Genomic DNA, 24,412 nt, shown 5'->3' on the forward strand with positions numbered 1-24,412 from the left:
ATGTTTACTATAAAATATCTTTTATTCCATGAAATTAAACAACAATATTCCCTTTGAAAAAGCCTTTAATGGTACTGCTTGACTGGATTCATTTTCACAAACTTGTAAAATATCACTCCTCCTTACAATGGAAATAAAAGAATCTTAAATTAATAGGGCTCTCTCTCCAGGAAACTTAATGTTGTTTTCTCCTAAACGAACATCCTGAAACAAAATATTTATTTAAAAAAAAATATTCATAAGAAAAGAGAATTGAGACACAGTTTTACTACACTCAACTCTAAACAATAACTCAATCATTAAGAAATGTTGACCACTCTTGTATGAATGTTATCTCATCAGCAAGGCCCTACCATGTTACTGTTTCATTCAAAAGATAAAAATGTTTACTATGTTGTTATGATTCACTTTTGTTTCAAGGTCAACTGCATATTATGAACAATGCATTGTTTACTCATCCAAAAGTTCATTAGACCCTTGAAGTGAAATTTAAGCACATGTTCTAATAACTACTATTCACTTAATAATAGTTAACTTTACTGCATAAGCATTGTTTGATATCAGATAAATAGTGCAACAAGTGCCCGATTGCACCACAATAGAAACTTTACAAGTTGTTAACATTGTGCAATTGATGTGTAATCCTAGACAAGTAACAAAACTAGGATATCATAATTACACATCATAAATATTAAATACACACTATAAAATGCTAAAATTTAGGACACAGACATTTATTCAATGATAAGTCTATCCTTGAGTGGAGAATCAAACAAAATTTTGATCCTTCCTATATGTAAATATGAAGATTACATCTAATGTTATAATAAATACAGTTAAATGTTTATATAGATATACGGGAACAGATATGTTATCACAATATTTAAATAGTATTGCTGTGTCTGATCTGAATTAATATCTGAGATTAAAAATTATTTAAATAAAGAGCAGTTGGAATACTTTGATAGTCTAATACAAAATAATAAAAGACTACAGAGAAGTAATAAACCAATTCTTTTGTTAGAAACTTGGATATTGAGAGAAGTGAGTGTTGTATCCATTGCGTCAAGTTTATTTACTAAAGTGTTTACCCCACTATGACATTCTAGGTTAGGATTATGATATTCATATTTGAAAGTCCAGGATAGTCAACTACACAATAATATTATTGGTTACTCTCCTGATAACCTTTACATTACAAAAACAGTTTACAGAGAAATCTCTCAATAAGAAAGTTGCTAGCCAAGTACTGGTGAACATTTTAGGTGGATTTTTATAAGAGGATTATCTTACCCTCCGTTAATCTAGCACGACCACCGGTGGGCTGGCAAAGGATCGTTGAGCATCCTGCACATACGACCACCCTTTGCGCGTGACTGAAAACCGTTGTGATTTTGTAGCAGCCAGGGCACTTGACATCCATGAAGTATGAGTTCGGATGTGGCACCAGCCTCTTCAACTTGTGTTTCCTTTTCTCCGACGCGGGAGAAGGATGCAGTAAATCAATTGCGAGCTGAAAACCCGAAGACGCACATTTAGGTTATTTGGTCACTCCACATTATCAGCCAATGGCCGATCCATGAACTTTTGGGCACTTATGAAGTAAATCTAGAGCGTATTACGATTGATCTAACAAAACTAAACGCGTAAACTTGAACTTTTTAGCGAATATTCCATCTGACATGTCAGATACTGCCATGTGTATCCGCTTGTTTGTACAAATCCGAGTTTCCATTTCAACTTGTTAGACACTGTTCCAAATTATCAATGGTATCGGGAAAATAACGAGGAACACAGATAACTTCTTATATAATTGAACACCATTAGATATTTTTCTCTGATAAATAAAAATACACACCGGCATGGTTACAGCTTTGATGCAGAACCGGAAAAGGAAAGGCCGCCAATAAGCCAACGACAAGGATAAAAAACCATAGGCGAATTGCTTAGGGTGCGTTCCAAAATATATAAAACCACAGCGAAAGAAGTTACTGTTTCCGAGTTGTTTTCAAAACTACTTAGATAGCTATTCATATTATTAAATACTATGAAAATAAAGTTAAAAATAAATCTCATAGTGTGTTTAATATATGCTGCGTTCTGCGTTGATTTACAATGTATTATATAGGTACCTTGTAATTTGATTTGTGGGAAGTCTACTTAGGTAAATAAGTGAATATGACTTAAGGATCTTAAAAATAAATCAGTTATGAAATAAATAAGATACAATATGAAAATGCCGTGATTTTTCAAAATTAATAACTACCTGCCCTTTTTTGCATTTCTTTTATCTAAATTATTAATTTCAGAACTTTTTACAGTTCGGAAATTATTTTTTTTAAAGTTTCTAATTGTCAATGTGAAATGTCAGACATCAGTGAACATCGTTGAATAAACGCTAACCAAACAATACACGAAGCTACAAGTTTTCCAAGACACGTTGTTTACTATATAATCAAAAAATATCGTATATTTAGTGATAATAAATACAGCATAACAATGGCTGACGAGGAATACGAAGCAGAAGACGCGGGCGCAGATTACGATGATATTGCTGAGGAAGACGATAATATTGAAGAGACTGAAGAACATGGGGAGGATTTACAGATATTAGCCGCTGGACAAGCTGGTGGTGGTGTTGAGAAGTCTAAACGCATTACTACTAGATACATGACGAAATACGAACGAGCTAGAGTATTAGGTAAGGTTATGTTCATGTCACCATACTATGGACAAACTACTAGTGAAGATTGCAGTTGCTTACAGAGTATACCTAGTATGTGAATATATTTGTTAGCTAGTTAAACTTCGTCAAAATGGAACTTTGAGGTCATTCCATCAGTATTTGTCTTACAAAACTTCATCAATTTATCCTCTCAAGCGCCCGGCCACCGTGTCACGGTTGAATGTGCTACCCCCGTCAAGCGCCCCGCCACCGTGGTACGGCAAAACGATCTTACATTAAAAAAACGTAGAAATTAAATGCTAAAACTATGTTTATCCCTTTCAAACATATTTGACATTGAAGCTGATGAAACGAGACGACGATCTAATGCACACACTTGAATAAGTGGTTGATATAGGCCAGAGAGCACCTTAAACAACATCTGACCCAACGACATGTTCCTTTATGACCAATATTGTAAATACTTTTTTTAACTAATTTTAAAGATTTGGGTATATTTTACAGTTGGATTTTAATGTCAATATTCATTAACTACACGATAAGACCTTCCGTCATATTATTTTTTATGCCTAAAAATATTTTTTAGACTTTCTTCAAACACATGCCTAAAGCACATAATATTCAGATTAAACCGACTATTGTACCACCACTATCAAATATTATTTGTGGTTTATTTTTTTAATATATAGCAAATTTTATGTAGATTTCAAATATATAAGGTATGACTAGGGTGTTAGTATCAAAATATGACGGAATCGGCGCTTAAACGCCAACCGCCAATTCAATTTCGCGCGCCATTTTTGGCCTGGACGCTTAACGGTATATTTGAATTTTGACGTTGGGCGCTCGAGAGGTTATGTTGCCAAAACACAAAAAAAAAATTGTTGTTGTTCATTTTTTTAATTGTCTCCATAGCCTATGATATTGTATGTATGGGACTAGGGTCTAGCCTAATTCCTACTGGGGATGTAAACTTAATCCTTATAGAAAATGATGTACCTATGATGCTTCAATTAATATGATTTTATAAATTGCAGGTACAAGGGCACTACAAATAGCTATGTGTGCACCAGTCATGGTTGAGTTGGAAGGTGAAACAGATCCACTGCAGATAGCTATGAAAGAACTCAAACACGGAAAGATCCCCATCATCATCAGACGATACCTCCCTGACCATTCCTATGAAGACTGGAGCATAGATGAACTTATTATTATTGACCATTAGAAATACAGACTACAAATTTCACATCATGTTGAGAACATCAAGCAATTCTTTCTGTTCATATCATTATGTTATTGTAGACATAGTTTTTTAAATTCCTTTATAAAATTACAGCTTTTTATATTGCAATAAAATATTATTTCGATGTACATAAGAGTTGTTAAAATAATATAAAACAACCAAACTGAACAATATCTGAAAGTAACTGTATACATACATAGAGATTTTAAAATTCCAATTTTACTCTGTTTTGTGTTCTCAACATATTTTTCTGTAATAATAATTAAGATATAAAATTATCATAGTTCTAAGATATAAATTAAGTTTTATAAGTAAGATGTATTTTTATTCTTATATTTTAGTTTTTTATGTTCAATAGTCTAACTATTTTTAGAACTCAATATCAGTTATAAGTCTTGGCTTGTGTGAGGTCATTGATTCATATTATAGAAATATATCTCTGCCTACCTCAGAATATAGCAGGCGGAATTTTACTATTTAGTATTTAAAAAACGAAGTCCTATAAATAGGGCACTACATTTCTTTAAAACAGTAATTTACTAAGACAATCCATTGCCAAACAAAAAACCTCCTTATTTAAATTCTTTAACCTGGTGGTATTGTCCCATAATTCACTTTCATGAAACAACTACCTAAATCCAATTAGTATGCCTCTACACCGTGCCCGTAGTGTAAGTAGTGGTTAATGCGGTCTTCATACTGCAAACAATGCGCGCGAGTACCGTGCGTCAGAATTGTACGCGCTTGCTTACAAGAAAATGGCTGATTTATTAATTAGCTAGTGGTTCCGTGTGGAAATCGCACACCTACGAGTATACGACCCTGCGGCTTTAGCAGGGGTGCAGGTGTGGTAGCGATTCATGAAGTATTTGCGATGATTACCAACTTGAACTTTCACTACTTGCTCATTTCATATCAAGTGTGCCAATGCAAGTGTGTAATACTGCAAATGGAACCTTTTTCCACAAAAAGCCCGTACCATAAAGAAAATAAACACCTCAACGAACGAGACTCAGCGCTATCATAATGTACCTAGACCACCGAGGTTGTTTAAAAAATATCTCCTTTTTTATTAAAAACAATGTGTCCTACTCTTAAATCCTGCAGGCGTTTTCAGGACTTACCGCTTTTACGTGAGTAGAGTAGTACCTACCTACCTACTTTATTTTAGGCCGGTGGCGGACTTAGGTCGGCTGAGGGGTAGGGCTAGAAAATCTTAATGGGCCCAGCCAAATGAGCCAATATGTCCATGACCACTAATTAAACGAATACGAGTAAAATTTCACTGCTACTGAGGTTTTAATTACTCCAATCTCTAGACTTTTGTAGACTCGACCCATCATCGAAGGCCCGGGACCGGACGGGCGGTCTCTTTTGCGCCTTCATGTTAATCCGTCTTCGTTTTGCACAACAACGTGCCTTTTATTTTTTACAAAGTTCTGAAATATCTAAAAATGATATGAAATTAGATAGGTGCCTACGTTGATTATTTTCTTCTGCAACAAAAATTGAGATCCAAAAGGCATGTACCTACACGATGTTATGTAGGTTACCTACGCAGATATGCCGCAACGCCACTTGATGGTCACTACGGTGAACCCACCGTATAAAAACGACAGTAATATATTAAAGTCGAGTATTTGTAGTATGCCAAGCAGCAGGGATTGTTGTAACGCATCATGGATTTACAATAGATAGGTTGACATCTTGCATAAATAAATTGGCGCTCCCTTGGCGCTACTACTGTTAATATCGTACATTCATTATTCTTACACCTAAGTGACATCATGTCACTGTTTCTGTTCTTTTATCTTATCCAACGGACCGTGTATCGACTTTAATTAGGTATTATTCAGGTGTGGTTGGTTTCTCATCTGATTTAGCACTAGGTAGGTACATTATTAATCCCCCGCGACAAAAAAGATTTTTTCAGCATCAGCAGATATCAATTCAAACCCTAACTATCATCTAGTGTCATTGCTATTCTTATCGGTATGAAACGAATCCAGGTGGAGTTAGCTGGTATACCTGCCTAAACAATAGGTGGTAAACCCTTATCTAGGTACCTACCTATAATTTACTCTAGTTATGTTTACCCCATAAATTATATATCTATGTTAATCCTATATGAATAAAGCAACTATTTTGCTTTGCTCTGCATTTGTAGGTATAGACTTATACCAAAATATTAGGTAAGTATGTTGTTATGACATGTAGGTACGATACAAGGACTATCTGCAAATAGCCACGTACAAGAACTACGTATTTGCGTAGGCACAGCTTCTGTGGATGTCACTGCACCGAGTGCAGTAATTCTTAAAGCGACATGCTGATATATTGAAGCGGATGGTCACGAACTGCACCAGCACAGCTCCGAGCGCGCCAACTGATCTTGTACGGCGACAAGTATTAATGCTGCGATGAACGAATTCAACATCTCGCTTGTCTTATTAGGTTACTAGCTGACCCGTGCGGCTCCGCTCGCGTGAATTTCGTACTGTTGCTTATTCGTTTGAGCACGCGAATTGCGAAGCACTCGATACACCTACACATAAAAATGTTAACAACTCTTTTGTCATAGATCTAATGGTTATTTACGAAAGGGACCCGAAGGGCACACAATGTGACACAGGCTCAGGCAGGGCTGATTTCCTGTGGTTACCTTCTTTTCCGCTCTCGTCTGTATCCGTAGCAGTTTACAGTGTAAAATATAATACCTTATTATAGACTGACCATTGCTTACCCGTCTAGATTCAGAATATTATTATAGGTCCTATCTGCGCCGGAGCTCTTCAGACGCGTAATAATGTATACTTACGATGATACGTCCGAAACCGCGTAACCCGTAATTATTTTTTATACTTATATCATCCGTTGTTTATTTTTTAAAACTTACCACATAGTCTGTTTCATAGCTATCCAATTTATTTCCTTAATGCAACCAATTAATTTGGTTATGTGTTACGAACTACAACGCCATCTGTTAGTAGCGGCGAACAACGACCACAAACGAAATTATTCGGTTTGCCACCTAGGGTATCCCGACCGCACCGGACCCTCGTAAACCAACATTTTTGTGTAATAAATCATACAACATTTATGTTTGAAAATCTTATAAATGTATAGCCTGTTTCAAAGGTATTTTTTTTACAATAAAGCAATCAAAATAAATTAATTAGGAAAAACATGCTTTGTTGCGGACTATACGCCATCTATTGGTTGGTGCGAACAACAGGTATCGATGCGGCAGGCGCCGCGAACTATATTGCGAATGTTGTGAAATGGATTCGCAACGCGATCTATGGTATCTTTAGGGAAACGCAGGTTCGAAAGATTTCTACGTATTTTTTTCAATTTTCTAAAAATCTATGAAAAATTATGCGATAAAAAGTATCCTAGAAACTGCTCCACTACTTATTCTATGCATATAGCAAATTTCAGTGCGTTCTATCCGGTAGTTTTTACGTGATAGCGACACATACAGACGGAGGACAGACAGACAGACAGACAGACAGACAGACAGAAAAGAAAATTATAAATTGCAGATTCGGTATCAGTATCCGTTACTAAACATCCCCCATTGGTTTTTTTTTAAATATATTCAATGTACAGAATTGACCTCTCTACAGATTTATTATATAAGTATAGAGTATAGATATAGATATAGATATAGATAAGAATACCTATATTTATACCCAGGCGGTACATTAGAATCGCTGTGGGTTTGAAATAAATGACTATTAATGAGTAATAAAATTTCATATTATGATCGTACTAAATGAATCTTAGAGATTTTTTTTTGCAGCAGGCAGCTAACTATCCTATTAAAAATAGATTAATAATTTAGATTAAGATTTAAAATATTGAATAACCAAGTAGGTACCTACTTATACTTTCAAAAGACTGCGGAATTTATGACAACAAAAATATTCGCTCACTCAATATTGTGATAAAAATGTTATTTAAATAAAAAAATATGTCAAAAAATGATAACATTGAATTAAATCACCTAAAAAAATTAACACAAAATTTTAAAAAATAAATAAATTGTACAAAAATGAAATGTCACTCGTTAGGATTTGAACTTACTCTCTCATGACAAAACAAAAGTTCTAACTTGTTATGTTACTACTTCGGCCACGAACGCAATTAATATGCAAGACAAAATTATACGTTTATTCCAAAAAGGCGATTCGATTTTTTTTTTAATATTATAAATATCCTAAATGTTAATCAGATAAAAAAAACATACTTAGTACAAAAAGGATATTGTGAATAACGTTACAATTTTTTTTAATGTAAGGCCATTGACCTAGGTTTAGAATTAAGTATTTAAAATGGAATTATTTGGAACGTGATAACACTTGGGTTACTGGGTCGTTCTCCTGAAAATAAAAAGCAAAACATAGAACTACTTAGATTTTAATTCCAAAATACATATTATCCTACATTGATTAGGGTTGCCATAGATTTGGCTAGGCATTTTTAGGACCGCTTGCCTGACCTTGGCTCTTCTTAAAAATTCAATAGGAAATTTAGAGGGGAAATTAGAGCGATGATGAGTACTATGCAATATGGAAATTTGGAATTGGGGTGGGGGCAAGACTGCCGGACTCTGCTGGAGTGTAGAAGGCGCTGATACAGGAAAATTATCCGTGAAAGTGTAAATTTGACGCATATTTCCAAACATCACTGTATTACCATACTCAAAGAGTAGGTATATCTTTTGTGTTCAAACCATGTATAATTGGTCACTGAGTTCGTACTCAGTTTTAAATGATTCGTATTTAAATTGAAACATTGTTGGTCGACCTTCCGGTATGAGTTTTGTACGCCCTTGAATTTTATGTGAGGTATTTTTCTGAACTAATGATGCCTAAACACATTTTATGCTTAATAATGTATAGGTACTTGCGATGATACGTCCGGAACCGCGTAACCCGTAATTATTTTTTATATATCATCCGTTGTTTATTTTTTAAAACTTACCTATAGTCTGTTGCATAGCTATCCAATTTATTTCCTTAATGCAACCAATTAATTTGGTTATGTGTTACGAACTACAACGCCATCTGTTAGTAGCGGCGAACAACGACCACAAACGAAATTATTCGGTTTGCCACCTAGGGTATCCCGACCGCACCGGACCCTCGTAAACCAACATTTTTGTGTAATAAATCATACAACATTTATGTTTGAAAATCTTATAAATGTATAGCCTGTTTCAAAGGTATTTTTTTTACAATAAAGCAATCAAAATAAATTAATTAGGAAAAACATGCTTTGTTGCGGACTATACGCCATCTATTGGTTGGTGCGAACAACAGGTATCGATACGGCAGGCGCCGCGAACTATATTGCGAATGTTGTGAAATGGATTCGCAACGCCATCTATGGTATCTTTAGGGAAACGCAGGTTCGAAAGATTTCTACGTATTTTTTTCAATTTTCTAAAAATCTATGAAAAATTATGCGATAAAAAGTATCCTAGGAACTGCTCCACTACTTATTCTATGCATATAGCAAATTTCAGTGCGTTCTATCCGGTAGTTTTTACGTGATAGCGACACATACAGACGGAGGACAGACAGACAGACAGACAGAAAAGAAAATTATAAATTGCAGATTCGGTATCAGTATCCGTTACTAAACATCCCCCATTGGTTTTTTTTTAAATATATTCAATGTACAGAATTGACCTCTCTACAGATTTATTATAAGTATAGATTTAAGAGCCATTTGGCTCCTTCTCATTTATTTTATCTTAAACTAAAAATTAAATTACCTACTGCCAGAGTAACTCTCTAGATAATAGGCTCCTTCTATTTTGTCTCCGGATTCTTAATTGAATATTAAATAAACGGTTCTGGACTGGACTTTGTACACTCTTAAATTGAAAGTAGGTAAAGTTATTTTAAAGATTCCGTGAAAGAACTATTAACATTTTTTTTGTCCGCGTTAACTATCTGCGATATGATGCTGACTCATAACTGTTGTAAATATCCACATTTTAATATAAAAGTGGGAAAGCCAGAGCATTGAGAAGGCTGGACTGGAGTTTATTTTTCTTTGGTTTCGTTATGATAACCAGGAAGTTGCAAAATCGGCATTCCCATATATATCAAGGCATGTAATAAAACAAGCAATTTGAATTATAAACAACATAAAGCTTTATTGAAAAGTCCAGGTTGTGATGTGAAGCAGACACGGCGTGGTGAGCGCGTGCGGTGCCGTCGCCTGCCGCGCTTCGTGGGCCGCGCTTGGCAAGCGCACCGGGCTGAATATCGCTGAAAGCTCCGGCGCGGGGAGAGCCTCGCTCGCACGCCAGTACCCCTCCGACCAGCGATGCTGTGCTGTCTCCGGAAATAGAGTACGTCCGTCGTCTTTACGTGCACTGCTGCGAACCGTTCGCCGCTGCAGCCAACATTTTAGCCATTGAATCGCGGTTAATAATAGAGCTGTCGTTAAGTAATTTATGTCTTTTGTAAAATATTTCTTTCCTTGGATATAACTTTGGTATATGAATAAAACTATAACCGTGATTCAATGGTAATCGTCTTAACCCGAATTGCATTCCTGTGGGATGCAAGTCGAGTTGAGTCGACATATTAAGTGGATTTGCTGATGCAGTGTAGATGTGTGTACAACGTCCTTAGATTGGCCGACCAGGTGCGCGAGTGTGTGTGCAAATGACTGATAGCCCGGCTTAGCGGGCTTAAGTTAAACAACATGTGGACCAAAGGATTGACGCTATGGAGGTTTACGTTGTGCATGTTGTTCGTGGTGTCAGCATTCGCCGCGGTGGCGAGAGGTGAGTCCCAGTGTCGCGCGCTCCGAGTGGGAGCAGATCTTCGAGCAGTCTGCGTCACTACATCGTTGCTATTTTCGGCGTAACTTGCGCTGAAATTATGTAAAAAGCTCACGTATGTGCGCTATTTTTGGCGATAACCTTAGGTGAAATTTTCTATGACAAAATGATCTAGTGACCGAGATATAAACAGGTTTTGTCTATCCTGTGATCTGTTTATCAGAGTGTGTTGAGTGAGGATTGAGCGCCACCGGCCGCCTCGCTACAACGCAAAGCTAGATACGTAAATAGAAATACAGGGATTTGTCGTTGTGCGTCGCCATCTTGTGAAAAACGATAGGATCGTGACGACATTATAAAAGTATGACACGGATCTAGGTCACGTCATAATTACATGATAGGTATACTAACTAATAGTTAATATTCAATTGGAAACAAAGCAAATTAACACGAAACACAAAACCTATTTTTCTAAAAATCCGCGTATTTACTCTTTACACGAAAACCAATTTTTTTACCGTTAGATTTGAATTTCAAACGTCTGCAACACTACCCTACGTTTTGTGCATTAATTAATCAAATAACCAAGCCACATTTCCTTTAAATAATGCAGTAGAATTGTGCTAATATTCAGAGTTCTAAAAATTGCTTTATTTATTAACCATAATGTACTGTAGAAAACGTGACATCCAACACCAATATTTCAGGAGACAGTTTCTACTGTTACTGGTAGTGATGTATTTATACGTACAGTAATGGCATGTAAGTCAATGTCAACTAACATGGTCCACAACATAAAACACAAACATCTTAGAGCGGACCGACGCATCAAGGCCGGCCGTTTTAACCGATCTCTCAAAATACCATGGACGTGAAACGCTAAACAAGAATTTAATTATTTTATTTTTTCGTATGCTTTATTTTATTTCGTTGTAGACAGATGGTATTACGCTGTTGAGGTTAATGAATACACGAACGGCTGAGTATAAAAAAATTAAACCTGAAAATTATCTACACGAATGAAATTTTGTTTCTAGCAAAACTTTATTTCTTAACTAATAATAGTGATATTTAGCGGTACCTACTTACTAGTTACTGATAAACTAAAGGAAGAATATATTTCTAAAGCTTCATGCTGCCTTAGGTACAAATAAATGGTCAGAAAGAATATACCTAAGTACCTACTTAATTTCAGTCTATGTAGCTTTAGTAGCTTATGAATTTTTTTATGTTATTTAAATAAACTCGTTTCATGAAACCTATGGTGCTTGCAATACGAATATCAAAGGCATAAAAAATTCTAAAATGACAACGTTACACTGTTTAATTAAAATTGCTTACGTTGTTCCTTGGTTACTATTGGTTGATAGAAAGGTACCCACCTAGTACTTACCTAATTAGTGCCATTCTTGTGGATAAATTCAGAACTTAAAACATTGAACAGAATATATTTTGACATTGAATAAGGCGCTAATCTTTCTGCAAGCAGAGGCTAAAATATTTATGAATGGGCGATATAATTTTGATGAATGATGCAATTGCATGTGATTTTGTACCACATGTTTTTATTAGGCAATTATTTATATAGGAAGAGTCTAAGGAATAGTTCTTTATTCGGTCTACTAATAATTTTAAGCTGCTATTGTGATAATTACATGGTGCTAATCCATATTGTGACGCGACATTCATTCAGAAATAAAATTGAGAGTAAAGTAACTAGGTACCTATTTAAGTTAAAAATTCACAAGCAGAAATAATTTACAAATTAATTTTTACACATATTTCCAAAATATTTTTTTTACTGTTAGATAGAAAAGAAACTGGAATAGAAAATTAAGCTCTTCTGGATGATTTAGTAGATAAAAATATTGTTCTGCTTATGGCTGACGTCAAATCTTCTTAAAAAGTTGTAGTACAAAACTACCTTTACTCAGGAACATTTTGAGTACCTACCAAGGAACATCTATTTATATAATTAAGCAGGTTCAACAGACTAAATTACCCCTACAATACATAATTGTAGCAAAATTGTAGGTGGGTCATCTAAAACAAATACAGATGGTTTTACAAATGCTATAATAGTTCAACAACTTAGTAGAGAGCCTTGTTTTTAAGGTTAGCGGATACAATATTCATAGAATTTAGAGCACTTATGCAGGTGACGGTAGGAAGTTTTGCTACAGCTTGTTTATTTTGAAAGTTCACAGAATTTTTAATGATTATTTAAATAAGTCGTGGACGCCAAAGCTCGTCTCTCTACTAAGTTGTCGAGCTATAGGGTAATTGCTTAAAAACTCTACACATGTGTCATTTTTACCTTGTTTTCAGCTGACGACGACATACCATCTGAATCACAATGCCGGCCATACATCGAAAAAGCTCTTAAAGAGCTCGAGTCAGGAGATGTGGAACCAGGTAAAAATATTTTAATTGCTTTACAGTAATTTATTGCAACATTTATATCACACTTCCTAAATTGTAACAGACTTTATCTTTCCGAAATAATTTAAAATTGTTTGGCACAAGAAGCAATTTAAATGTTACTTAATGAAATACAAAAAAATAGGTTAATCTTGTCGCTGGGCGGGAATATAGGCAGGTTCATCCATTGCTCAATTAGTAATTGTTGAAGTGATTAGATAAAAAAATTGTTAGTAGGTAGGTACCAACTATTATACAGAGTGTTTGATGATTCAAATAATACGTAGGTACACAATGAATGTAAGAAGCTGTTACTGTTGATGCCGTAATTTCGGAACATTAAGCATATCTGTGTTAAACTATGTTTAAAGAAACTCATTAATGTAAACTCATAAAATATAAAACACATCTTGTAAAAGCGTTAACTTTTGATTGTATTTAAAATTTGCGGGTTTTACATTACGAAACCGTTTCCGTTTGCTATATTTACTCTATGGTTGCCATTAAATCTGACCTCAACGGAACCGACTAATCTTGGATACAGATTGACACAGGTTTGTCGGCGCTGAGATGTCGGATCTATTTTAATTATGCGAAAGACTACGTACGCGTCATGGATATTATCGTTTGCTTTAAATAATATATATAATAGACGCATAGCTGGATCACTGAAATATTTCTTTGTAAAATACTATAGAATTTATAATTTGAACAGGAAGTTTTTCATTACATAAACAAATAATAATTCATATATTTTACTCTCGATAAACGATATAACGGTCATAAATAAGGTTGAGTATAGTCACGTAATAGTAATAATTTTAAATACTTTACGCATCTTTATGTCTTATGACAAAGTTGTAATATTCGAGACAGCTACATGAATTACAAAGTGTAGTTTTATTGCCATTGTCCTCTAAAACGCGAGAGACTTGGTCATCCAAAATTAAACTTTTATTTATAACTCCGCGCGTAGATATTCACATGAGAGCGTCAAACCAGAGATGTGACGGACTGTTAATAAAAAGTTATGACTTTGTAGAAACTAGGTACATCGGTACCTCAAAACACGTCATAAACAACTTTGAATCATTGAATAAGAAAAGGTTGGCAATAAAATAATATCTAAATATATCAATATCAACTTGCATCACAGAAATGGGAATATTGCGTATCCTCGAATCCTGTCGTATATAATTAGCTATATAAAATTCGGACTCTATATTACATAATATGGAAAATATTGTACCTATGCAATGTTTTTATCGTAATTGAAATGCAAAAGTAGAAATGAATAGTTTCTGACAATATTTGGCAAGAAACAGTGTCAATTTTGGTCTTCGTTCAAATGGTAACAAGTTCTGGCAATGCTTTCTCGTACCTGTCTGTATCTACAACAAAAGTACACGTGTACCTACTATCATGTCTATACTATAGCGTCTGCGTGGGATGAAACAGCTGATTACATTCTTCATGAGTTATAATAGAATATGTGCCATCATCGATACTTTATACGTTAGCACTTAAGTAATATTGCCTGTGAGTAATTTTATATGTCAGGTATATTAATAAGATAAATATATTTAAGGTTTTATCTATTACCGAGATTATTCATTAGTAGTATTTCTACCTTAATAGCTTAAATAAACTTATTTATATCTTAGCGAGAGGGTAATATAAGGAATCGTGTAAACAAATGTTTCCAGATTCCGCCGAAAAAAACGACAGTAGCGAAGTAAGTGTTGACGACGGAGAGGATACGAAAGAAGCTGTTTCGGCAGAAAGCGGGGGTGAAACAGCCGAAGCAGGGGACAGTGCGGAAGACGATGCGCCATCTGTGGAGATCGCAGACGAGCCGTACGTCTCTCAAACATCCGTCGATGACGTCGAAGGTGGATCTGATGACACTGATTCTAAGGAAGAAGCCGCGGCTGAAGCCGACGGAGACAGTAACGAAGAACAAGCTGACGAGCCCCAGGATGATGGAGACAGCAAAGAGGAGACGGCATCTGCTGATGATGAAACAGCTGAACAAGGTTAGTTACCATTATGTGTTACTAGTAAAATTACTTTTTTAGCCATTCGCTATCGTGTTCCTTTTACATGTTTGCAAATACTTTTCGACTTATTTTTACTTTGGATGACTAATATTTACTTTGGACAATAATATGAGATTTAAACGAAGATTTTATGTGCTTTGCAATCGACTGGTTTTCAAAGTTAACTAAGTTATCATATGAATCTAGCCTTATAATGTAGTAATCTAACATGTGAAAGTAAGCTCTGCCCATTTGTTATTTATTCACCATAAACGTTTGTTAAGTTATTATGTTGACAAACAGTTATAAGTCCTTTGTATGAAGGTATTGCATTGTTAAACTTAATCTTATTAAGTAAATTAAAATAAATACTAACGTTTATTTATATACGATAGGTGGCTATGGCTATCTGAAATTGAAAAAAACCAGTAATAATGAAACTATAAAATATAATTTTCAGAGAGTGCAGAAGACAAAGACGAAACAAAAGAGGATGCCTCCAAGGAAGGATCCGATGACGACAGCCAAGAAGTAAAGGATGACGACAGCAAAGAAGACGAGGCTGGCAGTGAAGAGGCTGAACAAGAAGCAGGAGACGATGACAAATCTGCTGAAGCTGCCGATGCATCTGAGGAGAGCAAAGATGACGATGAAGATAAGACAAAAGAAGACGATGGATCTCAAGAAAAGGCTGATGAATCTCAGGAAGAGACAAGTGATAAACAAGACGATGACTCTCAAGAAACTAAAGATGACGAATCTAAAGAAGCAGAATCCGACGCCGAATCCGAGGAGAAGGCTGCATCCGTAGAAGAAAAAGACGAGTCTGGAGAAGAAAAAGAACAATCTGAGGAACAGAAAGATGAATCGGAAGAACAAAAAGATGAATCAGGAGAACAAAAAGATGAATCAGGTGAAGAAGCAGAACCAGCAGCAGAAGAATCAGGAGAAACAGCTGAAGACAAAGCTGAGTCGGTAGAAGAAAAGGACTCGTCAGCAGAAGAGAAAGATGGATCTGAAGAAAAACAAGAAGCATCCGTTGAAGAAGCGGAAGGAGGGGTAGAAGAAAAACCACAGGAAGAGGAATCTGCTCAAGACAGCAAGGAGGAAGATGGTGAAAAGTCGGAAGAGGCGGCCCCCGAAGGTGCTGATGAAGAAGTTGAAACTTCAGAAGATGGTGAACCTTCAGAAGACGCTGAAGCTTCAGAAGAAGGAGAGGCAGAAGAAGAACAAGCTGAACCTGCTGAAGAAGTAGAAGAAGCACCCGAGGAAGATTTGTTGCTTGTAAGTGAGACATTCTGCAAAGCTTACAGACCAAAAATTTGCAAATTTTGATTGTAATCTTTCAAAACTTTCTTTTCAGACTATCGAAATTCCCGAAAATCTGAGATCTCGTGACCACATCACCAAAATTTTGAGGTTAGACGAGGAAGCAAGCGAAGCTGAATTAACCGTTGAGAAGTCAGCTGAAATTGTTCTCAGGGATCTGAAGAGACTGTACGAGAGTTCTATCAAACCATTAGAAGGTCTTTACAAGTACAGGGATCTTAGCAACAGACATTTCGGTGACCCAGAAATTTTCTCCAAACCATTGATTCTGTTCATGGGACCGTGGAGCGGCGGAAAATCTAGTATTTTGAACTACATCACTGGTCTCGAATTCACCGAGTGGTCCCTTAGAACCGGTAATAATTTTTATACTAAAAAATATATAACAGTTATAAAGAAATATCTCCTAACACAAAAAATGCAAGTACTTACTTTCTTCTTAACATGCTCTATAAATTGATATTTTATAGATTAGGTATGTACCTACCAATTGGTTTTTATTTGCTTCTAGGGGCGGAACCATCACCAGCATACTTCAACATTCTTATGCACGGCAAAGATCCGGAGGTATTGGACGGAACTCAATTGGCAGCTGACTGGACTTTCTCGGGACTTCAGAAATTCGGACAGGGACTGGAAGAGCGGCTGAGGGGTCTGAAATACCCAAGCAAGATCCTTGAAAAGGTACGACAGTAATTAGTAACACAATACTAGTGTAAGTAATTAGATCAGTAATTTAGGGCATCCAATAAAACCAAGAATAAGTTTATATGTCTCTCGCGAGATGATTATAACATTAAAGTTGAAAATAGCGTAATTTTTTTCTCACTCACCTAAATTTATCCATTTACAGGTTAACATCGTAGAAATTCCCGGAATATTGGAAGTGAGGAAGCAGGTATCGCGAGTATTCCCCTTCAACGACGCCTGCCAATGGTTCATTGATCGCGCCGACATCATCTTCTTAGTGTATGATCCTTCCAAATTGGATGTAGGTCCCGAGACCGAAGCTATACTCGACCAACTCAAAGGCAGGGAGTCTCAGGTAAATTGTTATTTTTTTTTCATCCCCTGTAAACAGTTGCACCTGTGTTTTTATGATTTGAAACTTGTAAAGGCTAAAATAAAATACAGGTATAGTAGTACAGTTATAAAACATACAATTGACGTAAAAACAAAAATTATTCAAACCGTCAAAATGAACAATTTATTCGCCTATAAGTACATGGAGATGATAAAATAAACGCACTTACCTACCCTAATGGTGTGTGTTTGGTACAGACACGCATCGTGCTGAACAAGGCGGACACCGTGAAGCCGGAGGAGTTGATGCGCGTGCAGAGCGCGTTGATCTGGAACATCTCTCCGTTGATGAGCTCAGCGCAACCGCCGGTCATGTACACGGTTTCGCTGTGGTCGATGCCCTTCGAGGCGGGCGCACCGGTCCGCCTACTGCAAGCCCAGGAGCGCGAGCTGCTGAGGGACTTGCGACAAGCTATTGACAAGCGCATTGAAAACAAAATATCTAGCGCTAGGAGATTCGCTGTAAGTATATAGATACCAATTATCAAAAATTATTGTCAACGGGTCACCATTTTCGAAAAGTTCAAATTTTATTGCTTGTAATAGAAAGGTAACATAATCGTGTTAGTAAAATGATGACTCAAAAGTCTAACCCAGAAAAATAATTTGTAACTTTTTGCACAGGTTCGCGTAAGAAACCACGCGAAGATGGTCGACTGTTATCTGACCACTTATTACAACCACAAAACAATATTCGGCAACAGGAAGATCATCGCTGATGCTATTATTGAGAATCCTCAGAATTACCACATCTACGAGGGTCTTAGCACATTAACTAACATTTCCAGGTAAGCTTTAGATATTTTACTCGAGCAATATGGCGAAATTACAACAATTATTCAACATCAACTAAGAAACTAATACTAATGTTGGCTAACAATTGAGATTAAGAGCGTGATAATAATAAATGTTATGCTTGTGTTTAGGTACGACTTGCCAGACCCCGAGACGTACCGGGATTTCTTCCGGTTGAATCCCCTTTTCGAGTTCTCGCAGCTGTCGGCGACATGCACGTACTTCAGGGGCTGCCCCATCACGCGGCTCGACGTCGCCATCGCGTACGACCTGCCGGAGCTCGTGGGCAAGTACAAGAAGATGGTGGAGACCGCCACGCCCCAGGGCATGCCCAAGAGTTGATGGCTCCGCGAACGAACGAATCCAACACCACATCTTACACCCGCTTTTTAATTTTAGCCAATTGGATTGGACACTATTTATTTTGGGCACATTTTGCATTTCTTTATCAAATCGGGCATCAAATCATTAGTAATTTTTTCGTTACATCGCATTTCTGTATTTACTTATCTATAATTTATTTTGCTTAATTACTCGCTTGTTCCTGTTTTTGATATGAATGATGTCGTAACGTATGATTTTATTGTGATTTTTTTCGTGCGTTTATTTAGTGGTGATGATAGAAGAAGAAAACGCAAGACAACTTCCAATCCTACTTTTGTCTTTTTATACAGTCTCTAATATGCAATAAATTACTAGTCATTATTGATGAAGTTTGTTAGTTTTTCTTGTATATCTTAATTATTAAGGTATGTAAATGTGGGTATTCCGACGTCTAGGTCTAATGAAATCCCGTACTTGTGCGGTGTTTCCCGTTATTATTTCTTTGTTAGTTATTAATGAGACACAATGTGACTATGTATTTAAGTAAAAACGAAATAAAAATCACCAATCTTTTATTTATCTACCCCTTATTCCCAAAGTTTTATGTCAGCAATGCAATGATGTCTAAACTGAGACGAGCCTGGAGCAACAACGAGGACACATGAAAATAGATGTAGTTATTATACCACGCCAATGCCAGCTGCCAATGTTCACAAGTGTTGTAGCACACTGTTGAACACACAAAGTTTGGTCTGACGTACGTTGATGTAAATGCAACTGTTTACATAACGGGATAAATTTTTACAAAATGAAGGCATGTGAGATTGAGGAAAATGAAGTCATGGATACGGCGAAGTGACGAGAGAGAGGAAGGTAGGCTGACCTCACCACCATATGGAACGAATGGCCAGGTAGAGAGAGAGAAAATATCGAAATCAAATCATTTATTCATTTAGGTCAAGTGCTGACACTTATGATAGTCAATGATACAGAGAGTGAATTTACCGCCAGTTCGGAAGGTAGGGCGAATGAGAAGAGCTGGCAAGAATGTTGATGATGTAAGTAGCTGCTACGTACCAACACTACCGAACACACTTTGGTCATAACGTGTGGCGTAAGGCGTAATAATATTATTATTATTACGCCTATTCTACCGAAAGCTACATTTTATAAAAGAAACACTTATGTGAGCTAACTTTAGACTACCGCCGAAAAAAATAATTCCTACCTATTAACAGAAGTTAGAAAGAACTAAAACAAATTTGATTGACGGAAATCAAACCCGTGGTCTGGTGGTCAGCAATTCTATAAATTGCGTAAATCGTTTCGTTGGATTGCACAACGAGCATACCTACGGTAAGTTATTGAAATAAATAAGTAGATATAATAGAAATATGTCATTATGTCCGCTATTTTTTGGAATATATAGCGGCGATTTACCCATAAACACAAATAGGTAATTATGTACGTATATTGAAATGCGTCCGTGCGAGGCGTAGGTACATACACCTTAGAAGGCATAAAATGGAAGTTGAGGGTTATGGGTTCGATTCTCAAGCGACGATGATGACCACGAATGATAACGCACCCTCATTATGTTTATGTAAGTTCCCACCTATATTTTAAATCACGGAAGCAAAATAGAACTAAGTACTTGCGTTTATCGATATTATCCCTTATCTCACCAATATTAAAAATCTTAGTACCAAAGTTAATAACGAAGATGGATTTCGTCTATTCATCCAACAAGCAGCATCCAGCAAGCAACAAAAACTCAACGAACTACGCCTATATAATTTATTACGACTTTATGGGTCTGATAAACGACAATATTAGGTTATTGACAACAAAAGCACGTCTTTTAAAGTGGACTCAAAAAGAACCCATAAACTGTTAAGTAAGTTAGTATACTGTACCAACTTGTACATTTCTTTCTCTTCCTTTCTATATTATAGGGTAGCTGACTGAATGACTCGTTCCTAAAGTTGGGCCGTTGAGGTATCATATGAGAATGAGGTTTGAATAGGTGCATTAAAACGTAACTAATTTTACAATCGAATCATTAATTTGTTGAGTATGGTAACAAACGAACCTTTTCTGTCAGTGACGAAAATGACAGTGACAACTGACAAATATTTTTTGTTATCTACGATTTGTCTAGCTGTCTAGCACGTAAATCTGAACGCTGTTTTCGCCTATTTACTAATACATTGTAAATAGACGAACGAATTTTTCATATTTATTCTTATACCCCAAAGATTTAAGTTATGCACACGGATTTATCTCCCCATTTACACACAGCCGAATGCAATGTTTTGATACAAAAGTTGATAGACTGTCACAACGAGGTAAGAAGATAATATGGTACAAATTGCATAACATTTTGTAAATCCTTATTAATAACTGTGTTATTTTGTCTATAATATAGGAACAACACAATAATCTACTATAAACCCTGTATAAGCGTATAACTGCCTCATTGATTATGTTATTCAAAATAACCTCAATATTTCATGGTAATTTTGTTTACAATGTTTAAGAAAAATACTGATTTTTGTATGATTTTGCTTTCAGCACCCGTTTAGAAAGTTTATGGGCTATTGCAATGATTATGACCGCGATATGAGAAAGTGTTTGAAATCTGAGAGAATCGCTCGGCAGAAGGCTAATCTAGAAGATTCCCGAAGACGTCACGCTGAAATCCGGGCACGAATATTAGCTCAAGAACAAGCTCACCACTAAACCAGCATTTATTTTTATAACTACGTAGTCTTTAGACATGGAGCAAGAAAAATTCGATATTCTGGACTCAATACCAGATTTAAACAATTTAAAGTCATTTACAGAAAGGTATTTCAGCAAGAGGTACATTATAGACTTTGATAACATAAAGAATAATGACATCATGATTATGTTCCATTCAAACAGAATTGCATTATTGGGTCTAGCTCCAAGCCACTTCTTTTTCAAGAAAGATGTAGAATACAAGATAAACTTCTCTGCTGGTAAAGTAAATAGATTGAATAATTCTGTCAAGGGTAAAAGTAAGAAAGGTGGTCAATGCTTGGTACCAAACTCGGTCATTTGCAAAGTTGAGTACACTGACGGTTCAAGTTTTGATGTGCCTTGTGGCATGAAGGGCACTTTAGTTGAAGTAAATGAAGAACTGATTGAACATCCAGAGTTGCTGAAGGAAATGCCAGATTCTGATGGATTCATTGCTATTATTTTATCAAGTATTGCTATTTCTGAAGCTACCAAGAATGAGCTGTTGACCCATGAAGAGTATTTAAATGTATTAAAAAAGAATGAAACACTTTGTGATGAAAATAATTAGATTATAATATGTTTGATTTAGAGAAAATGCTTTTATTTTATAGTCTTTCTAATTTACCTATCCCAAGTTAACAGCCTAAGAAGTCTAAGTATGTTGTCTGACAGCTGGCCTTGTGGTCCTGGGTTAAACATCCCAGACTTGTTTCTCTAAATACTAACATAGGTTGAGTTCACAAGCAAATTTTAACAGCAGTCATCAGTCAGTCATATTTTGATAGAAATATGATATAATCTGATATTTAAGTATAAACAGGCCTCATAAAGTAATTTGTGGATTACTAATTTTAATATGAACTTAAAAAAGTCACGACCTCTACCGTGATGACGATGGTAAGGCGACTTTCCTAGCCGCAGAGTTTGACGCGCCATCATATAGTAACTGTATATCATTCCATGTTTTTTATGTATAACTTCATTTGGAGCAACAAGTGATGAAACTTAACAAATTCCCGCTATCATTGTTATTTAGGTGTTGCTAGCAAACACCCCCACCACTCAAGACTCTTACCAAGTAACACAATTAGCTTATCGGGACGTTACCGATCGACCGCTGACCTTTCGCTACTGATAATACAGATATTGTTTAGCTCGATGTTGTAATCATATAATTGAAAGAGTTCAGACCGTAACAATGTCTTCTGTTATATTCACTAGAACTACTCTTGTTCCTAGAATTATATCTAAACACGTAGTGCCGGGAACGTCATCTCTACGTCTATACAACGATGAGACTAAATCAAGAAAGACGCCGTTGTTTGATTTACACGCCAAGCATGGAGGTAAAATAGTTGATTTCGCCGGATTCCTCCTGCCAGTACAATACTCAGACATGAGTTTGTCGGCCTCGCACTTGTTTACAAGAGAGAGCGCCTCAATTTTCGACGTCTCTCACATGTTACAAACGAATGTGCGTGGTAAAGATTGTGTATCCTGGTTTGAGTCAATATGTCCAGTTGATTTGAAAGGAATGCCTGAAGGTTCCGGCTCTCTGACGGTTTTCCTAACAGATAAAGGTGGAATCATAGATGACTTGATAGTGACAAAAGTGAACGAAGAGACTTTGTACGTAGTCTCCAATGCAGGGCGTATGGAAGTTGATAAGCAACACATGAGTGAAACATCAGAACTATTCAAAAAGCAGGGAAAAGATGTGCACGTGGAATTCTTAGATGCGAGTGAACGTGCGCTTATTGCCTTGCAAGGACCTAAAGCAGCTGCAGCACTTCAGAATATCACAGACATCCACTTGAAGGATTTAATGTTCATGACCTCGACAGTGGGTAAGGTCGCTGGCGTGGAGTGCCGTGTTACTCGTTGTGGCTACACGGGTGAAGATGGTGTCGAAATATCAATTCCTGCAAATAAGGCAGAAACTGTAACAGAAGCTTTGCTGCAGTTTAATGAAGTGAAACTTGCGGGTCTGGGCGCACGTGATTCTCTGCGACTGGAAGCAGGATTGTGTCTTTATGGTAATGACATCGATGAGAGTGTCACTCCGGTCGAAGCTGCATTAACTTGGCTGATAGCGAAGCGAAGGAGGACCGATGACAATTTTCCGGGATCAGATATTATTCTACGCCAAATTAAGGAGGGAGTGTCTAAAAGGCGAATTGGCATCCGAATGGAAAGTGGACCACCAGCAAGAAAAGGAGCTATCCTGAAAGACTCCAAAACTGCAGAAACTGTTGGTGAAATCACAAGTGGTTGTCCAGCCCCATCACTCGGTGGAAACGTTGCTATGGGATACGTTTCCGAATCGCTCAAGAAACCCAGCACTGAACTGTTAGTGAACATTAGAGGCAAAGATGTGCCATGCAGTGTAGCCAAAATGCCGTTTGTTCCCTCGAAATACTACATTAAAAAATAAAACGTAATAATAATTGAAATTATACCTTTATTTACATTTTTAACAGACATAACGATTCTTAACATAAAATAATTTTCGTTAGGCAACTATTCAAGAAGCTAACGAAAACAATACTCATTAACCATTAGAATTTGAAACAATAATTGATAATTAACATTAATTATAATACAACAAGTCTTTAATAATAAAAAGGCCATAACGATATCTACATGTCTAACGTACCACAAGTAAAACTGGATATGTCACAAGGAATGTGAGATACTTTTGCACTTTACTGTGTAATACTGCTTCTCATTTTACTATACTACAATGTACTTAATTATCACAGGAACAATTCACTATTTTAATGGAATGATCTGGTTATCTAACATATCCAATAGAGCATTAAGTATTTTATTATAGACTGTTGGTTTAGTATTGAATAACACTGGTCACTGGTAAAGTTGTAACTAAAGACACAATGCATTATGATATAACAAAA

The 24,412-nt window shown here is 36.2% G+C and overlaps 6 protein-coding genes across 8 annotated transcripts; 5 read left to right on the forward strand and 1 right to left on the reverse strand.

Annotated features, from left to right (window-relative positions):
• Nucleotides 1-47: 47 nt before the first annotated feature.
• Nucleotides 48-1,982, reverse strand: RpS27 (ribosomal protein S27). Its single transcript, XM_076128407.1, has 3 exons — nucleotides 1,859-1,982; nucleotides 1,294-1,513; nucleotides 48-204 (listed from the first exon to the last, which is right to left on the reverse strand). Exons 1-3 carry the CDS (start codon nucleotides 1,862-1,864, stop codon nucleotides 176-178), a joined length of 255 nt encoding a protein of 84 aa, XP_075984522.1. The 5' UTR covers nucleotides 1,865-1,982; the 3' UTR covers nucleotides 48-175.
• A 377-nt stretch (nucleotides 1,983-2,359) lies between these two features.
• On the forward strand, nucleotides 2,360-4,242 carry Polr2F (RNA polymerase II subunit RpII18). Its single transcript, XM_076128437.1, has 2 exons — nucleotides 2,360-2,701; nucleotides 3,724-4,242. Exons 1-2 carry the CDS (start codon nucleotides 2,500-2,502, stop codon nucleotides 3,909-3,911), a joined length of 390 nt encoding a protein of 129 aa, XP_075984552.1. The 5' UTR covers nucleotides 2,360-2,499; the 3' UTR covers nucleotides 3,912-4,242.
• Nucleotides 4,243-10,145: 5,903 nt separating this feature from the next.
• LOC142982385 (uncharacterized) lies at nucleotides 10,146-19,292 on the forward strand. 3 transcript variants are annotated; one of them, XM_076128856.1, is made up of 11 exons: nucleotides 10,146-10,299; nucleotides 10,560-10,740; nucleotides 13,066-13,152; nucleotides 14,865-15,194; nucleotides 15,658-16,481; nucleotides 16,561-16,882; nucleotides 17,038-17,210; nucleotides 17,380-17,571; nucleotides 17,808-18,071; nucleotides 18,234-18,397; nucleotides 18,536-19,292. In XM_076128856.1, the coding sequence occupies exons 2-11, from the start codon at nucleotides 10,659-10,661 to the stop codon at nucleotides 18,744-18,746; spliced, it is 2,649 nt and encodes an 882-aa protein (XP_075984971.1). In that variant the 5' UTR covers nucleotides 10,146-10,299; nucleotides 10,560-10,658; the 3' UTR covers nucleotides 18,747-19,292. The 3 variants fall into 3 exon arrangements, with proteins under 3 accessions (XP_075984971.1, XP_075984972.1, XP_075984973.1); XM_076128857.1 differs by having other exon boundaries at nucleotides 10,148-10,299; nucleotides 10,586-10,740; XM_076128858.1 differs by having other exon boundaries at nucleotides 10,206-10,299; nucleotides 10,565-10,740.
• Nucleotides 19,293-20,851: 1,559 nt separating this feature from the next.
• On the forward strand, nucleotides 20,852-21,470 carry LOC142982291 (COX assembly mitochondrial protein 2 homolog). Its single transcript, XM_076128716.1, has 2 exons — nucleotides 20,852-21,076; nucleotides 21,303-21,470. Exons 1-2 carry the CDS (start codon nucleotides 20,996-20,998, stop codon nucleotides 21,468-21,470), a joined length of 249 nt encoding a protein of 82 aa, XP_075984831.1. The 5' UTR covers nucleotides 20,852-20,995.
• A 37-nt stretch (nucleotides 21,471-21,507) lies between these two features.
• Nucleotides 21,508-22,092, forward strand: LOC142982290 (protein Abitram). The gene has a single exon (XM_076128715.1). It carries the CDS (start codon nucleotides 21,508-21,510, stop codon nucleotides 22,063-22,065), a length of 558 nt encoding a protein of 185 aa, XP_075984830.1. The 3' UTR covers nucleotides 22,066-22,092.
• Nucleotides 22,093-22,648: 556 nt separating this feature from the next.
• On the forward strand, nucleotides 22,649-23,950 carry LOC142982065 (aminomethyltransferase, mitochondrial). Its single transcript, XM_076128364.1, has one exon. It carries the CDS (start codon nucleotides 22,696-22,698, stop codon nucleotides 23,929-23,931), a length of 1,236 nt encoding a protein of 411 aa, XP_075984479.1. The 5' UTR covers nucleotides 22,649-22,695; the 3' UTR covers nucleotides 23,932-23,950.
• Nucleotides 23,951-24,412: the final 462 nt, after the last annotated feature.

Source organism: Anticarsia gemmatalis, chromosome 21 (genome assembly GCF_050436995.1).
Source record: "Anticarsia gemmatalis isolate Benzon Research Colony breed Stoneville strain chromosome 21, ilAntGemm2 primary, whole genome shotgun sequence".
Taxonomy (NCBI): Eukaryota; Metazoa; Arthropoda; class Insecta; order Lepidoptera; family Erebidae; genus Anticarsia; species Anticarsia gemmatalis.

Bases quoted from the DNA above. Each gene is read 5' to 3' on its own strand.
- RpS27 (XM_076128407.1), bottom strand. The intron at 205-1,293 runs GTAAGATAATCC...ATTTTGTTTCAG, and splicing joins TCGTGCTAGATTAACGGAGG to GATGTTCGTTTAGGAGAAAA.
- Polr2F (XM_076128437.1), top strand. From the start codon at position 2,500: ATGGCTGACGAGGAATACGAAGCAGAAGACGCGGGCGCAGATTACGAT. The intron at 2,702-3,723 runs GTAAGGTTATGT...TATAAATTGCAG, and splicing joins CGAACGAGCTAGAGTATTAG to GTACAAGGGCACTACAAATA.
- LOC142982385 (XM_076128856.1), top strand. From the start codon at position 10,659: ATGTGGACCAAAGGATTGACGCTATGGAGGTTTACGTTGTGCATGTTG. The intron at 10,741-13,065 runs GTGAGTCCCAGT...CCTTGTTTTCAG, and splicing joins ATTCGCCGCGGTGGCGAGAG to CTGACGACGACATACCATCT. The intron at 13,153-14,864 runs GTAAAAATATTT...AAATGTTTCCAG, and splicing joins GTCAGGAGATGTGGAACCAG to ATTCCGCCGAAAAAAACGAC.
- LOC142982291 (XM_076128716.1), top strand. From the start codon at position 20,996: ATGCACACGGATTTATCTCCCCATTTACACACAGCCGAATGCAATGTT. The intron at 21,077-21,302 runs GTAAGAAGATAA...TTTTGCTTTCAG, and splicing joins TGATAGACTGTCACAACGAG to CACCCGTTTAGAAAGTTTAT.
- LOC142982290 (XM_076128715.1), top strand. From the start codon at position 21,508: ATGGAGCAAGAAAAATTCGATATTCTGGACTCAATACCAGATTTAAAC.
- LOC142982065 (XM_076128364.1), top strand. From the start codon at position 22,696: ATGTCTTCTGTTATATTCACTAGAACTACTCTTGTTCCTAGAATTATA.